Below are 15,798 nucleotides of genomic sequence, written 5' to 3'. Positions count from 1 at the left end.
AAGTAGTAAAGGCACAGTAAAAATATAATATTATAATCTTACGGGACCACTGTTGTATATGCAGCCCATCATTGACTGCAACTTTGTGAGGTGGCACATAACTATATTAAAAATTTGCCTGTCTATTTTCTGTAACATTTGTGATTATACACACACGTAATTGTAGATACATAAGAGTATATGTACTCAAGTACATGTATGTATGTATTTTATTCCATATACAAACATGTTTACTTTGCAATCCTCTAGTTCTATAATGACCATCTGTGGCTTTCACTATCAGAAAAATAATTCAAAAATGATTTGCTTTTGGGGTTCAAAAAGAAACTCCATGACTTACATTGAGAGAGAGGGGTGGGGTGGGGAAAGGAGAGAAAAAGGGGGAAGAAGAAGAAAGAAAAGTGGTGGGAAGGGGGAGGAGGCAGCAGTAGAAAAGGAGAGAGAAAACCTACCCGAATGATAAATCTGATTGCTGCACATCCAGAAGTTGCCATGACTTTTGCACTATTGGGGACAAGATTAAAAAGTGTAGGTACAATGGCTTCAGCGCCATGATCAAACTTGTTTCCCAAAACTGTTGAAAGGTGGCTACAAAGGAAGACAAAAAGTATTTTTCAATAGTTTAACATTAAATATAGATAGAATCATATAATTTTAAAATACTCTTACTGAATTAACTTAGGAATTTGTATTTTAAACAGTTGTAATGGCAGAAAAACACAAGAAAGAAAGGGAAACCTAGATACTACATATTTCCTTCTTTTCCCCATCTTTAACTGGCTAGTCCAAAGTTGAAATCTGGCATTTTCCTCATCTCTTTGCAATAGCACTTGGAGAAGCCATTTGATTTCAGAATTTAATTATTAACTCTGAGGACACATCAGGTGAAATAATCAGCTCTGATGGTTCTGACCTTTGGTCTTGATCCATGAGTTATTTCCATTTTGACGATCCATTATCAATCTTAAATTCAGCATATTTTTACAAACAAGTTCAAAATCTTACTCAAATCAATGCTCCTCAAGATGTTCTTTATTTCTATTAATAGTATCACGACTTTTTTAGTCATAAATACTCCCTCACTTCTTTGGAATAGGATTTCCAAATCCGCAGTCAAAAATAACAACTCTACCATATCTTATTGGGTGATCTTTAGGACATCGGACTTCTCTTTCCAATTATGTAGTTAAACAACTAAATCAGCCTTTCATTGTATGATTTTAGTTAAAATAGGAGGGATATTGTAACTACTCAAAGTGCTGACAATGCTTGCAATACTGGTTAATTTTTATATATTTATATCTCACTGAAAACATGGTTGGGATAGAGTTAGCTCTAATAATTCAGGTTCTTGATTCAAAGAGCTCAGATTCAGACCTATGCACTGTTATAATATTAGTTTTCCAATGTCTGAAGTCACAGGCAAAAAGGAACCTCAAATGAAAAGCAGGGAGGTGTGGATATGTTTGGATGTTGTCTTCCTTTAAAGAGCATGAGTTTTACTTTGGTAGGCAGGTAATGTACTTGAGAATCAGCTTGATCTTTATAAGCTTGTTGGGAGAGGCAGAGTCAAGAGTTGCCTTACTTTAGAGCTGGTTTAGTACTATCCCTATGCAATGGCCTTTCTGGGGTTTCTACTGACTGCCTTTGGTGTTCACCAAGGTTTTTCCATTCTGGTTGGTCAGATCTTAAACCTCTCCTATCCCTATATGAGCTCTGAGAATTGTTTATCTTATAGCTCCCAGGCATTCGTTCCCTTCCTTCGTCAGAGAGTTGTACCTTTTACGTGGACAGGGTAGTATACATCTAGACTCATGGATTCCCATATTATGATCTCTGTAGCTCTTTGTGTGTGTGTGTGAGAATCTCCCCTCTTCTCTCCAGTATTCTGCATTGCCAATTGTGACCATTTCAGCCTCTGAAACTCTAGTCTCTGTTTCCTCACCTCAGTGAGACTGCCTTGCTCTGCTTAGGTTCCCCCTTCCTTCCCCATAGTGCCTCCAGGACAAAACTCACACTGTTCAACAGCACTTGCATTTTTTAAGAATTCCATTCCTACCCTGTCTGCTGTCTATTATCTGGAAACAGATGTTTTACATATATTGTCCAGTTTTCTGCAAGAGAACTATCATGTTTTAAGTGTATTTTTCATGGTTATGTTTTATGGGTTTTTGTATTAATTTGGGTTTTCTTTGCTAGTTGGAGATATTGGGTCATTTTGGTATACTGGGACTTGTATCTTGCAACTTTGCCGAAGTCCCTTTATTATAATAATTTATCTGTAGAATCTCTTGCAGTTTTCTGCATGGATAGTTATATCATCTGTTAATAATGGCAGTTTTGGGCTAATATCCAGAATCTACAATGAACTCAAACAAATTTACAAGAAAAAAACAAACAACCCCATCAAAAAGTGGGCAGAGGACATGAACAGACACTTCTCAAAAGAAGACATTTATGCAGCCAAAAAACACATGAAGAAATGCTCATCATCACTGGCCATCAGAGAAATGCAAATCAAAACCACAGTGAGATACCATCTCACACCAGTTAGAATGGCCATCATTAAAAAATCAGGAAACAACAGGTGCTGGAGAGGATGTGGAGAAATAGGAACACTTTTACACTGTTGGTGGGACTGTAAACTAGTTCAACCATTGTGGAAGTCAGTGTGGCGATTCCTCAGGGATCTCGAACTAGAAATACCATTTGACCCAGCCATCCCATTACTGGGTATACACCCAAAGGACTATAAATCATGCTGCTATAAAGACACATGCACACGTATGTTTATTGCAGCACTATTCACAATAGCAAAGAGTTGGAACCAACCCAAATGTCCAACAACGATAGACTGGATTAAGAAAATGTGGCACATATACACCATGGAATACTATGCAGCCATAAAAAATGATGAGTTCGTGTCCTTTGTAGGGACATGGATGAAACTGGAAAACATCATTCTCAGTAAACTATCGCAAGGACAAAAAACCAAACACCGCATGTTCTCACTCATAGGTGGGAATTGAACAATGAGGACTCATGGACACAGGAAGGGGAACATCACACTCCGGGGACTGTTGTGGGGTTGGGGGAGTGGGGAGGGACAGCATTAGGAGATACACCTAATGCTAAATGATGAGTTAATGGGTGCAGGAAATCAACATGGCACATGGATACATATGTAACAAACCTGCACATTGTGCACATGTACCCTAAAACCCTAAAGTATAATAAAAAAAAATTATGGGAAAAAAAAAATAATAATGGCAGTTTTGTTCCTTTTCTTGCAATCTTTATATTGCCTTTTTTTTCTTCATTTCTGACTAGAATATCTACTACAATCCTGATTAGAAATATTGCTAGTAGGCACTTTTGTGTTCTCTATCTTCAAAGGAATGCATATGCAACAACACTGCTTAGGTCAGAAATAGTAAATAGTAAGTTCTACCATCCTTGTATTGTGGAAGACTACAAACTTAAAGTTTAGGTTTTGCTAAGTTAATGATGCATGTTGTAATGCCAGAATAATTGCCAAAATATCAGAAATTGAGTGTTTAATACACAAATTAGTAGTGAGAAAAGTGAATACAGCCAGTTTCCAGACCCATTCATTTCATCTTATACTTGAAGAATTAATGATAAAAAATCCACCAGTAGGCTTTAGATATTTTAAATATCTTTATACCAACCTTAAAATGTTGCTATAAAGAGCTGTTAAGGAATTTTTTTTAAATCATACAGATTGAATCCTTATGTATAACAAAAATAATTTTTGGATCATATACTTTTTTTGGCTATCTTGCTACTGCTTGACTTAATGAGCACTGAATCAGTGAGTACTAAATTCATTCATAAAAAACACATCGTAAAAGGAATATACTTACGCTACAGTAATACAAGCTTCTCTAACCACCTGGGATCTAAGATCCTTAGCTGAAAGTTTAAGTGCTCCATCCAACAATCGTAAATGTTGAAAAAAGCAATCGTACTGTGCAGCTCCAGCAACAAGCAGTGATCGAATTTTCTTCAGCTGAAATAAAGAATTTTCATTATTGACAAAAAAGGTGGAAGTGCAAAAAAAGAAGCTATCTAAACTACATTATTCAAACAAACTTTCTAATAAATGAAACATATATAATGTTTCATTACATTAGTATATTCAGACATTTTAGTAGCATTAAATGTATCTTGTAAATAAATAGGCCAACAAAAAGCTGTCTGAAAAATAACATTATAGATTTAGTTATAAGCACGACAGAGAAATGTAATCTATAAGTACATAAATTCTAAAGTTTTAAGGGAATCTATTTTATTTATTTATTCGTTTGTCTTTTAGCTTAATCCCCAGTGTGATAATAGGGAGTCTTTAATTGTGGTAAAATACAAATGAACAAAATTTACTATTTTAACCATTTTAAAGTATACAATTCAGTGGCATTTAGTGCATTCACAATGTTGTGTGACCATTACCATCACTATCTACTAAGGGAGCCTATTTTTAAAAGTGCCAAATTTGGAAACTTCTAGCATTACTTTTTTTTGCTGTGGAACTTTTTTTTTTTTTTTTTTTTTTTTTTTGAGACAGAGTCTTGCTCCATTGCCCAGGCTGGAGTGCAGTGGTGCCACTGCAGCCCACTGCAACTGCACCTCCCAGGTTTGAGTGGTTTTCGTGCCTCAGCCTCCCCAGTAGCTGGGATTACAGATACATGCCACCGTGCCTGGATAATTTTTGTATTTTTAGTAGAGATGGGGTTTCACTGTGTTGGCCAGGCTGGTCTCAAACTCCTGGCCTCAAAGAATCCACCCGCCTTGGCCTCCCAGCAGGAGTGAGCCACTACATCTGACCTGCTATTGAATTTTTCATTTCTTAAATTTTTAATTATTATGAATACATAATAGTTGCACATTTTTATGAAGTACATGTGATATTTTGATAAAAGCACACAATGTGTAACAATCAAATCAGGGTAATGGGGGTATCCATCACCTCAAACATCAATCTGTTCTTTCTGTTAGGAACATTCCAATTCCACTCTTTTAGTTATTTTGAAATATACAAGAAATTATTGTTAACTACAGTCACCCTATTGTGCTGCCTAACACTGGATCTTATTCTTGCTCTAACTGTATTTTTGTACCCTTCAACCATCTCCTCTTTATTCTCCCTGCCCAACCCCCAACTACCTTTCTCAGTCCATGGTAACCATTATTCTACTCTCTATCTCAAGTTCGATTTTTTTTTTAGGTCCCACATATTAGTGAGAACATGCAATCTTTTTCTTCCTGCGACTGGCTTATTTCACTAAACATAATGTCCTCCAGTTCCATCCATGTTGCTGCAAACCACAGGATTTCATCCTTTTTATGGTTGAATAATATTCCAGTGTATATATGTGCCACATTTTCTTTATCCATTTATTAACAGATGGACATTCAGGTATATTCCATCTCTTGGATTTTTGTGAATAGTGCTGCAATAAACAAGAAAGTGTATATATCTTTCCAATATATTGATTTCTTTTCTTTTGGATATATACCCAGCAGTGAGATTGCTGGATTATATTGTGGTTTTATTTTTATTTTTATTATTTTTTAAGAAACTTCCATACTGTTCTCCCTGCATGTGGTTTGTACAATACAATACAATACAATACAATACAATACAATACAATACAATACAATACAATACAATACAATACAATACAAACCCACAGCCAATATCATACTGAATAGGGAAAAACAGAAAGCCTTTCCTCTAAGGTCTGGAATAAGACAAGGATGCCTGCTTTCAACACTTTTATTCAACAGAGCACTAGAAGGCCTAGCCAGAGCAACTAGACAAGAAAAATCATTACTTTTTCACTATTTGATCGCCAAATGTTATCCACATGAAAACCAGACATACATAATAAAACTACATTGATCAAAAGAGATACACACACATGCACATCTGTGCTCATACACACTCAGAAGCTAAAAGTCTACTTATCATACCATTATTGTATATAATTTCACATTTAACTCAGAGGTTTTTTAAATTTTAAAATATGTCTTTGAAGTTAAATCAGATGCATAAAGATGTAAATGTAAAAAGACCCTGCTATGGACATTAGAAAAAAAATCCAAAGAATATTATACAATCTTGGGCATACAAGGAAGGGAAAACTATCATAAACAGAGGAGAATTTTCAAGTGTCTAAATTATAACTAAAAAGAAAATAAAAATCAAAATACGGTAGGATAAAATTACCTGCAACGTATAAGATGATACACAAAGAATGACAATAAAATAAGAAAAAGACAAATATAGTAGTTTCCCCTTACCTGCAAGGGATATGTACCAAGACCCCCAGTGGATGCCTAAAACCTCAGATAGTACTGAACCCTATATATGCTTTTTTCCTATACATATTTACCTATGATAAAGTTTAATTTATAAATTAGGCACAGTAAGAGATTAATGACAGTAATAATATAGAAAAATTATAACAATATATTGTAATAAACATGTCAACGTGGGTCTCTCTCTATCAAAGTATCTTCTTATTTCCTGGCCATGGTTGACCATGAGTAACTGAAGCCATGGAAACTGAAACCATAGATAAGGGGAGACTATTGTAACCTGTGATTAAATTGGGTAAAATAAATATATTTAAATATGTTAAAAGTTACTAGTGATAAACAAATTCACAAAGACACATTTCTCCCCAGCACAATGGCAAAAATTTTTTAAAATTGAAAAGAAAACAGATGCTGTCAAACACTGTAAGATTATACATGACTAACACCTTTGTTCAAAATATTTTGGCAGCATCTACTAAAATAAAATTGCAGCAACTCTTTACCCAACAACCCACATTTTAAAATCTAACCTACAAAAATAAAAGCTCCATTGTTACAAATGTGTGTAAGGATGTTTATTGCAACACTGTTAAAATAGCAAAACAATAAAAAATAACTGAAAATCCATCAAATGGTAAATGATTATAAAAATTACATGTCGTGGGGTGGGGGGAGGGATAGCATTAGGAGATATAACTAATGTAAATGACAAGTAATGGGTGCAGCACACCAACATGGCACATGTATACATATGTAACAAACCTGCATGTTGTGCACATGTACCCTAGAACTTAAAGTATAAAAACAAACAAAGATCAGATTCCTATAACACACACACAAATTACATGTATATATACTAAACTAAAGAATATATGTACATATTAATCTGCACTCAATAAATACCTGAGCAACTATTTATTACGTGCCTGACATCTATACCAGGTGTACTGAATGAGCATGATTTGTTAAGCCAAAAAAAAAAAAGCAAGTTACTAAGTAATGTATCAAGTATGATCTTTTTTTTTTTTTTTTGGGTTTACAAAAAGAGTAGGGGAAAATTGTGCATATCTTGTCATTATATGTTTAAATACATATAACACAGAAAAGGATATACTCTAAAATGAAGTTTTTTTTTTTTTAATTTTTTTTTTAGAGACAGGGTTTCACTCTGTTGCCCAGGCTGGAGCACAGTGGTACAATCATAGCTCACTGTAACCTCAGACTCCTGGGCTCAAGCAATCCCCCCATCTTAGCCTCCACAAAAGTTTGTTTCTTTAATAGGTAGGAAACTATTAACTTTTTCTCTGTAGTTTTCTGCATTGTTTCACTTATTACAAAAAGCCTGTGTCATTTTTCTAACGAAAAAAAAAATCAAAAGACCATCTGTTGTTTCCAAATGGGTAGTTTTAAGTAAAACCAAAAAAACCCTTAAGTAAAAAGTTCACGTTTTATACTAATAACACTTAATCTGTCATGTTTCTCTATAGATCACCTGTGACAAAAAATCTGTATCAGACTTATCTCAGAATTGAAGAAATAGGAGCCATATTTAACAAATTTGGAGGAACACTCTCTGTTAAAAACAGTATTTCAATGTTTTAAGATATGTAGACTTCCTAACAAAGACAAAAATGGTCCTTTGTTCATAGTGTCATCAAAGCCATATTTGTCAAAAGACCCTGCATTTGATTTAATTAATCAAAATAGAGATTTTCATGATTAGCCAGATTGGGACCTCTCAGAGCAGAACAGTCTTCAAATGCAGCCCTTTTCTCTGGCTTCTTGAAAACTCTGAGGTACTCATTTGGTAAATGTAATTTGGTTATGTAAACAGTAAGTTCACAAATTTAAAAAATAGATTGCTTATTGTCAACACAAATATTATTTTAAATTTTATCAAATATTTTCCTTAAGGAATTTAGGTTAAACAAAATATTCTTAACTCAAGGGTATCTGACCTTTATAAATGAAATCACAGGAGAAATATTCATCACATTCACATGAGAAGAAAAAAACCCAGATAAATGCACATCCTGTTGTGAATTTATACTGATGCGATGAAAACACTGAGCATGCAGGTAAAGTGAACTGCTTTATTGGTAAACCTTACATGACTGAGGATAGTGCTAATAAGCAACTATGTAAGTCCACAAAAAGGCCAAAGCCCTCTGAATCTCACATTTTACCAACCAGTCAAAAACAGCACATGTGGTGAGGCTACCAAATGTGTAGGATAGGCACCATCTGATCAGCCGAACCAAAATAAAAATCGATCCCAAATCAGAAAATGAGTATTATATCAATATATTCTCCAGAAAGAAATGTTACCTATCAGACTCTCTATTTTATAAGTGAATACCATATAGTACTACTACTGAATTTCCATGTTTTTTAAAAGGAACATCAATAAAGAAAGAAGAAAATTAAAGACAAAAACTTACTGCATTGGCACGCTGATCCCAGTCATGTTTATCATCTGACAAAATTTCCCTGATTTTATTTAATGTTTCTTCGAGTTCTCGACTAGAATAAATCTTAAAAAAAGATTGAGAATTACAACAATGTCTTGCCATGAACAATATCAAAATTATGCCCGCATGCTTAAAATAATCTTTCACCTAATAAGTTTATTTCTCATTCTAGCACCATTTCTAATGGAGAATAGAAATACATAATAGACAATAACACAAAATGCTTTATTTTTCTTCCTTACTTGTTACCATTTTTGCTATTTCTTCCCTCATGAATAACTTCAAATATGCTCTCAAAATGCTTTGTAATTTTAAAAACAAGATGTAAAATATCTAAGAATAAATAAAAGTCTAATTTCTCAAAATGACCTCGAGTGTATAACCGATCTTATTGCATCCATATACATATTACCCAATATTACAAAAAGGACATGTTTTAAGTTAGTTTTGATTTTCTCTCCTCTGTCATGATAAACTGTAGTCAGGATAGCTACATTTTGTTTCCTCTGGAGCCAACCCTTTGTCAAACTGCTGTTCACCATTATTCTTTCATTCATTTAACAAATATTCACATAACACAGAGGTACTATGCTAGGCAATGGAGAGACTATGGTTAGCCAAAATAGATAGACATGGTCTTTGCCTTATGGAGAGTACAATATACTCAGGGAGATTTTAAAAATCAATCAAATGACATCAAATATGAAACTACAAATAGGAAGTCCCACAAAAGAAAATGAAAGTTTATACATAAGAGGGGTTTGACCTACGAGTAAAGTCAAGCTTGAGCTGAGAGCTAAAGAATGTGTAGGATATCATTAGGCAAAGTGGACAGATTTGTTTTCCCTGGAGAGTTAATAGCATGTGCAAAGGCTCTGTGACAAAGTAAATGAAAGAAAGCCAGAGTAAGGAATAAAAAGTATAAAGGGAACTAGAAGAGCTAATGACCCAGGTGTGAGTACGGAACAGCTATAACCATATTGTTGACCATGGGAGGAGACAATGCAGAGGAATTAGAAATGAGAAATAGACTCCTGGTGATACTAACTGAGTCCCTTCATCAAACTGCCTTACATCTTTCACTTTCAACAGCTATTAAATTCACCTTTTGCTTAACAGAGAGTAAGAGCAAGAGAGAAAGAAGGAGTGCGTGTAAATGCAAAGGAGAACAAGACATGAGACAAGGCTGAAGAGGTAGATGGTGACCAGGTAACACTGTTATGTGGTTAAAGAAACTTCTGAGCTAGCTCTTTCCTGCCTCTCACCTCTTCACAATACCCCTCTGCCATTTTCCAGAAACTTCTACCACCCCTAATCTTATGATGCATTCCCCTGGAACACAATGCAAGTTTCCCCTTCCCCCAATAAGGAAGAAGAGACTCAACTCAAAAACGTACTTCAGTGAGGGGGTACATAACTCTTTAAACATTCTTTTAGCAGGCATACAAGCAAAAGAAGCTTGAAAACCCACTAAGTTAGGTGTCTGTTGCAGTAGAATGATTCCTAGGTTTCTAACTTTTGTAATTGATTAAGTAATGGTTTACACACACAGAATACTGGAAGACCATTATTCCAATTTCAAACAGGTTAAGTTTGAGGTGTCTTTGAGACATCTGAAAGAGGATGTTAGGTAAACAATCACAGTGGATAAATCATTTTGGAACTCAGGAGAGGTCTGGCTTGGAGGTTAAAATCTCAGCATTATCTAGATAAACGTGGGAACTGAAGCCAGGGGTTTGAAGGAGGTGACTCAGCAAGAAAATAGAGAATGAGAAGACAGGGCCCAGAACTAACCCTTAAGAAACTCCAATATTCAACAGGCAAGTAGAGAAGGATGTGCCTATAAAGAGACAGAGATGAAGTGGACAAAGATGTAGGGGGAATAAAATGGAAGAACGTCATATCACAAGCACCTAAAATTAAACATCAAAACAGTGGCTATAGTCAACAGTGCTAAATACTGATAGAAAATCAAGAAAAAAAATCCCAAATTGGTTGAGTTTGGTGCCTCAACGATGATCAGTAATTTACTCAAGACCTGTTTCAATGTAAGAATAAGATAAAAAGAAGTCGGATGAAGTGAGTAACAAGTAAAGTTATAGAAATACCAAGTACAGACAACTCTTTTGGAAAAGTTGACTGTGAGGGCCAAAATAAAAAATAGTATCTGGAAGATATGGAGTCCAGTGAGACTTTTGTTTTTTAAACTGAAGAACCCAGCCACGTTAAGAGATAAACAGAAAGAGCTTGAACCCACATGAGATTACTGATTGTGTAAATGTGTTAAGGAAGCAGAAAATACTAGGCTTTGGAGCACTGGTAGAGGTGCTGGCCTTTGAAGAAGGACCATGTTCCTGGAGCAACAGGACAGAAGGAATGTACAGTAGAGAAGAATGTAACAGAAAGAACATGTTCCCATTTGATGCTCACTACTTATTTACTAAAGTAAGGGGCTAGGTCATATACTGAGAGAAGAGAGGAGGACAGAGACAGGCTGATGGATAGAAAGGAAAGAAACATGTCTGATAGCTATATTAAGCAGAGAAATAACTGATCACAGAAACATAGTAAGCATATCAGATTGTTGAGGGTTCATTTTATGTGAATTCCAGGAAAAATCATGAGTCCTAACACGTGACTTTCTCTAGCAGCACGGTTTCAGGACATAGAGAAAATAAAAAGTTGGGAATATCCACAGTTGTAGTTTTGCAAAATGAGTATTAAAAAAATCATTGCTTAATACTTTGTTATGAAAAAAAAAAGCCAGAGAAGCAAGGGATTTTAGTATAATATGTACAGTCCTACTGCAAGAAACCATGGTATCAAAGCGTAGATAAGAAGGAAATCAAGTATAGATGAGAAGGAAAGTATAAAGTGACAGATGATTAACTGAGAGTGAGTAGAGGCTGGGCGCGACAGCTCACGCTTGTAATCCCAGCACTTTGGGAGGCCGAGGTGGGTGGATCACGAGGTCAGGAGATCGAGACCATGGTGAAACCCCATCTCTACTAAATATAAAAAATTAGCCAGGCGTGGTGGCGGGCGCCTGTAATCCCAGCTGCTCGGAGAGGCTGAGGCAGGAGAATGGCGTGAACCCGGGAGGCGGAGCTTGCAGTGAGCTGAGATGGCGCCACTGCACTCCAGCACTCCAGCCTGGGTGACAGAGCGAGACTCCGTCTCAAAAAAAAAAAGCGTGAGTAGAAAAATCAATGGACTGAAGATCCTTGAAATCATGCAGAAGTAGTTGTTAGAGTACTTAAAAAAGCAAGGAGATTCTGGTCAGTAATGAGATACTTCAATTAATGACTTTGGAAACATAACGGTAACACACAGATGACCTCAAAATCCAATGAGTGACTATGAACTGGGTAGCTACAGTGAAAGTGAGGAGGAGGTCTAGAAACTGAATTCATCAGGAATGTGTGAAAATTTAGGAAAATAATAATAGCTAACATATACTTCTTACACTTCATCTGTACTGTCATAGCCTCACAATAACCCTTGGCATATGTACCAATAATTCCTATTTTAAGATGAGGAAACTGAAGTACAGAGGGGGTTAAGTAATGTACCTAAGGTTACACAGCTAGTGTGGTAGAGCTGGGATTCAAACCTAGGCAGCACTGGAATGTTGTCAAGATCAGTACATGCCAATAATAAAAAGGCTGACCAGGGAGCATGAACCTCATATAAATGGGTATAGGAATAATGGTCACAAAGTAACAATGAGGAGTGCAAGCACAATAAACTTATTATCAATTACTAAGAGTATGAGAGTCAAGAATAATTACTAAGAATATGAGAGTCAAGAATAAACAGCTTTATCTTTAAAGAGCGTAAAAAAAAAAAAGTCAGATTCTAATCAGGCAAGAACATTGAACGAGGCCAGGCGCGGTGGCTCACGCCTGTAATCCCAGCACTTTGGGAGGCGGAGGCGGGCGGATCACGAGGTCAGGAGATCAAGACCATCCTGGCTAACACAGTGAAACCCTGTCTCTACTAAAAATAAAAAAAAAATTAGCCGGGCATGGTGGTGGGCGCCTGCAGTCCCAGCTACTCAGGAGGCTGAGGCAGGAGAATGGCGTGAACCCGGGAGGCAGAACTTGCAGTAAGCCGAGATCACGCCACTGCACTCCAGCCTGGGCGACAGAGCAAGACTCCGCCTCAAAAACAAAAACAAAAACAAAACAAACAACAACAAAAAGAATATTGAACGGACCCTTTAAAAATGGGGTTAAAGACTTAGGGGAGTTGCTGCTTACGAAAAAGATGTTTCCGAGGGAACAACGGAAGGTGTGGAACATTTACAGGGTGATGAGGGTGGCAGAGAGGGCCAGCTGGAAGAAAGCAATGAGTAATTATAAAATAGCTTTTTCCCCTCCATATAGTTGAATAGCCCTTGGCTGCCCATACCATGATGTTACCAGTCTGACAAGAACATATCGAACAATAAAAACATTCAAGTTCAACGAAGTTTTACTGATTGTTCCTACAACACTAATCTTTCCCTTATATGAAAGCCTGTAAAACACAAAAGGAGGAAGGGATATGTTTTCCCTATTATTTAAAAAGTATCTTAAAATAAGAAAAAACAAATATCTCAATAAAGGGATAAAATACAGTCAAATCAGAAAACTTTTTAAAGCTTTCTTGTAACTTTTTAAGATCTTAAATACCTTAAGAATAATTTTCCTTTCAGAGAGCTAAAAAGGTAATACAGGCAATAGAAGGTAGTTTGCAAGTAAAGCGATGTGAGAATATTTTCAAATAGACATGGTAAAGAGTATTCATACCCATCATACTGGTAAAAATATTTTGAGTGACAACAACAAGTATTGGCAAGGATGTGATGAAATTAGAACTATCATACCTTTCTCACAGGAGTTTTAACTGGTACAACAACCCTACAGGGTAACATCTAAGTAAACTTAAAGATTATAACTATGAAATTCTACTCCTATGTTTATACCCTAAAGAAACTCCTACCTACAAATAATCAAGGACATATGTACAAAAATATTCATTGCAGGCTGGTGTGGTGGCTCACGCCTGTAAGCCCAGCACTTTGGGAGGCCAAGGTGGGTGGATCACTTGAGGTGAGGAGTTCGAGACCAGCCTGACCAACATAGTGAAACCCCGTCTCTACTAAAAATACAAAATATTAGCTGGGCATGGTGCAGGGCGCCTGTAATCTCAGCTACTCAGGAGGCTGAGGCAGGAGAATCACTTTAACCCAGGAGGCAGAGGTTGCAGGGAGCCAAGATTGTGCCACTGCACTCCAGTCTGGGCAACAGAGCTAGACTTCATCTCAAAAAAAAAAAAAAAAATTCATTGCAGCATGGTATGGAATAGCCAAAAACTAGAAACAACCTATACATGCACTGTGGTCTGTACATACAATAGAATACCATCTATCAATCCAAACGAATGAACTAGAATCACAAATTTTACATCACGAAAAAATATAAAAAACAACACTGAGTAAAAAGTCAGGTTGTAGAATGTTATGTACAATATAACACTTATGTGTATTTTTAAGTCATGGAAATACTACTCTTATTTATGCATGTGTCCACTTTACTTCAATTATATCTATATGAATGACTTCCAAATTTCTATCATCAACTAATCTAATTCTCTGAGCTCAAAACTCATTAATTTAAGAATCTGAACATTGCAGTGTAATGTGATTCAACAATATGATTCAATTTTATTTCAGCCTCACTGAAAAATCACCTGAAAATCTAATTGTACCAACAAATAATGGCTTGGTATTAATAAGTCAAATATTTCATTTATATAGCTATATAAGGAAAAAAGAATTCTTAAGGGATAGAGACAAATAATTATATGAACAGGAACACAGGCAATATTCATGGGGAGTGCCACTGGTAGCCTTACCTGAATAGAAGGGACATCTGTAAAAGCTTTTATAAAATCATCTTCATCAACTGCTCCAGCACCTCCTTCCTTAGAAGCACCTGCTAATTAAAAGGAAATTAATTTCCTAAGGTTCATTTTTAAGCATCTTAACATTAATGACAACATGAAAAATAAAACTCTTTTGATATCAACATAAGTATAATTTTGAAGGATATTCCATTTTATAAGAAAGCATTTAAAAAATCTCCAAATTTCAGAAAGGTCAATGTACTTTGTAATGCCGATTCATTATAAGGTACTAGGCTAGGCTGGTTGTAATATTCAAACTGTAAGAACACTGCCCTGAAACCCACCTCCCTATTCAATGCACTAGCAAACACACATAAACATAAGTAAGGATAAATATTTTAAAAGTTGAACAGCAACTTAAAATGACACTAAATGTCAATAAATGAGTGTGATGCAGAAAATCTGTGTATGCTACTATGGTCAGGAAAGCATTCATGAAAGAATTGAGAGTCTTGAAATTAATTACACAAACAAATCTTCCGTTATTGCACATTGACAATAAAAAAGTAAACTTAGTAGGCAGCAGTTATTGAAGAGCCAATAATTAAGCTATTCTTTCAGCTCTAAACCTACTCTTCTATGTATACACTGCTTTGAGATGCTGAACCTAGTATTCATTAAACCAATTTTTCTGTTGATTTTAATGGTTTCCTCTCCTCTTAAACTCTGGCAATACGGGGTGTTGGAGAGAGACTGGAAGCTAAAGGAAGGGACCTGTTTCTTCCTGACTGCTTTCCATTATTTGCAGTAGAATCCTAGCAACTCTGGTAGACCACTCATTCCAGGAGCAGCACCTGACTCCAGTTTGCAGTTTTTCTAACACTCACTGAATCAGCTCACTGTGCCATCACACAGCACCAACTAGCCTCCACCCTCTCCTTAGAGGTCTGAGTCCCAGATCTGTGGAGCCCCTGAGTTCTCATTCCTGAATGTAGGCTCCTTTGACAATGTGACTCTGCAGCTCATCCTATCCAAAAACGAAGTCCCCAACCAATAAGTGAGGCAGAGTACCCTAGAATTCTTGAGTTGA

At 36.0% G+C, this 15,798-nt stretch overlaps 1 protein-coding gene across 50 annotated transcripts in view; it reads right to left on the bottom strand.

The window, feature by feature from the left end:
- The window catches only part of CLASP2 (cytoplasmic linker associated protein 2), a 226,429-nt gene that overhangs the window by 125,907 nt on the left and 84,724 nt on the right, over nucleotides 1-15,798 (bottom strand). For 26 of the 50 annotated variants that reach the window (XM_032162156.2, XM_032162161.2, XM_032162173.2 and 23 more), the window contains 4 exons: nucleotides 14,718-14,797; nucleotides 8,787-8,879; nucleotides 3,888-4,033; nucleotides 453-588 (listed from right to left, as the gene is read on the bottom strand). In XM_032162156.2, coding sequence (XP_032018047.1) covers nucleotides 453-588; nucleotides 3,888-4,033; nucleotides 8,787-8,879; nucleotides 14,718-14,797 — 455 coding nt within the window. Of the gene's footprint in view, nucleotides 1-452; nucleotides 589-3,887; nucleotides 4,034-8,786; nucleotides 8,880-14,717; nucleotides 14,801-15,798 lie in introns of all 50 variants that reach the window. The other 24 variants (XM_032162155.2, XM_032162167.2, XM_058442679.1 and 21 more) reach the window with 1 other exon arrangement.

This window comes from Hylobates moloch, unplaced genomic scaffold (assembly GCF_009828535.3).
Source record: "Hylobates moloch isolate HMO894 unplaced genomic scaffold, HMol_V3 SCAFFOLD_8, whole genome shotgun sequence".
NCBI classification, from domain to species: Eukaryota; Metazoa; Chordata; class Mammalia; order Primates; family Hylobatidae; genus Hylobates; species Hylobates moloch.
This window is presented reverse-complemented; position numbering and strand designations above follow the sequence as displayed.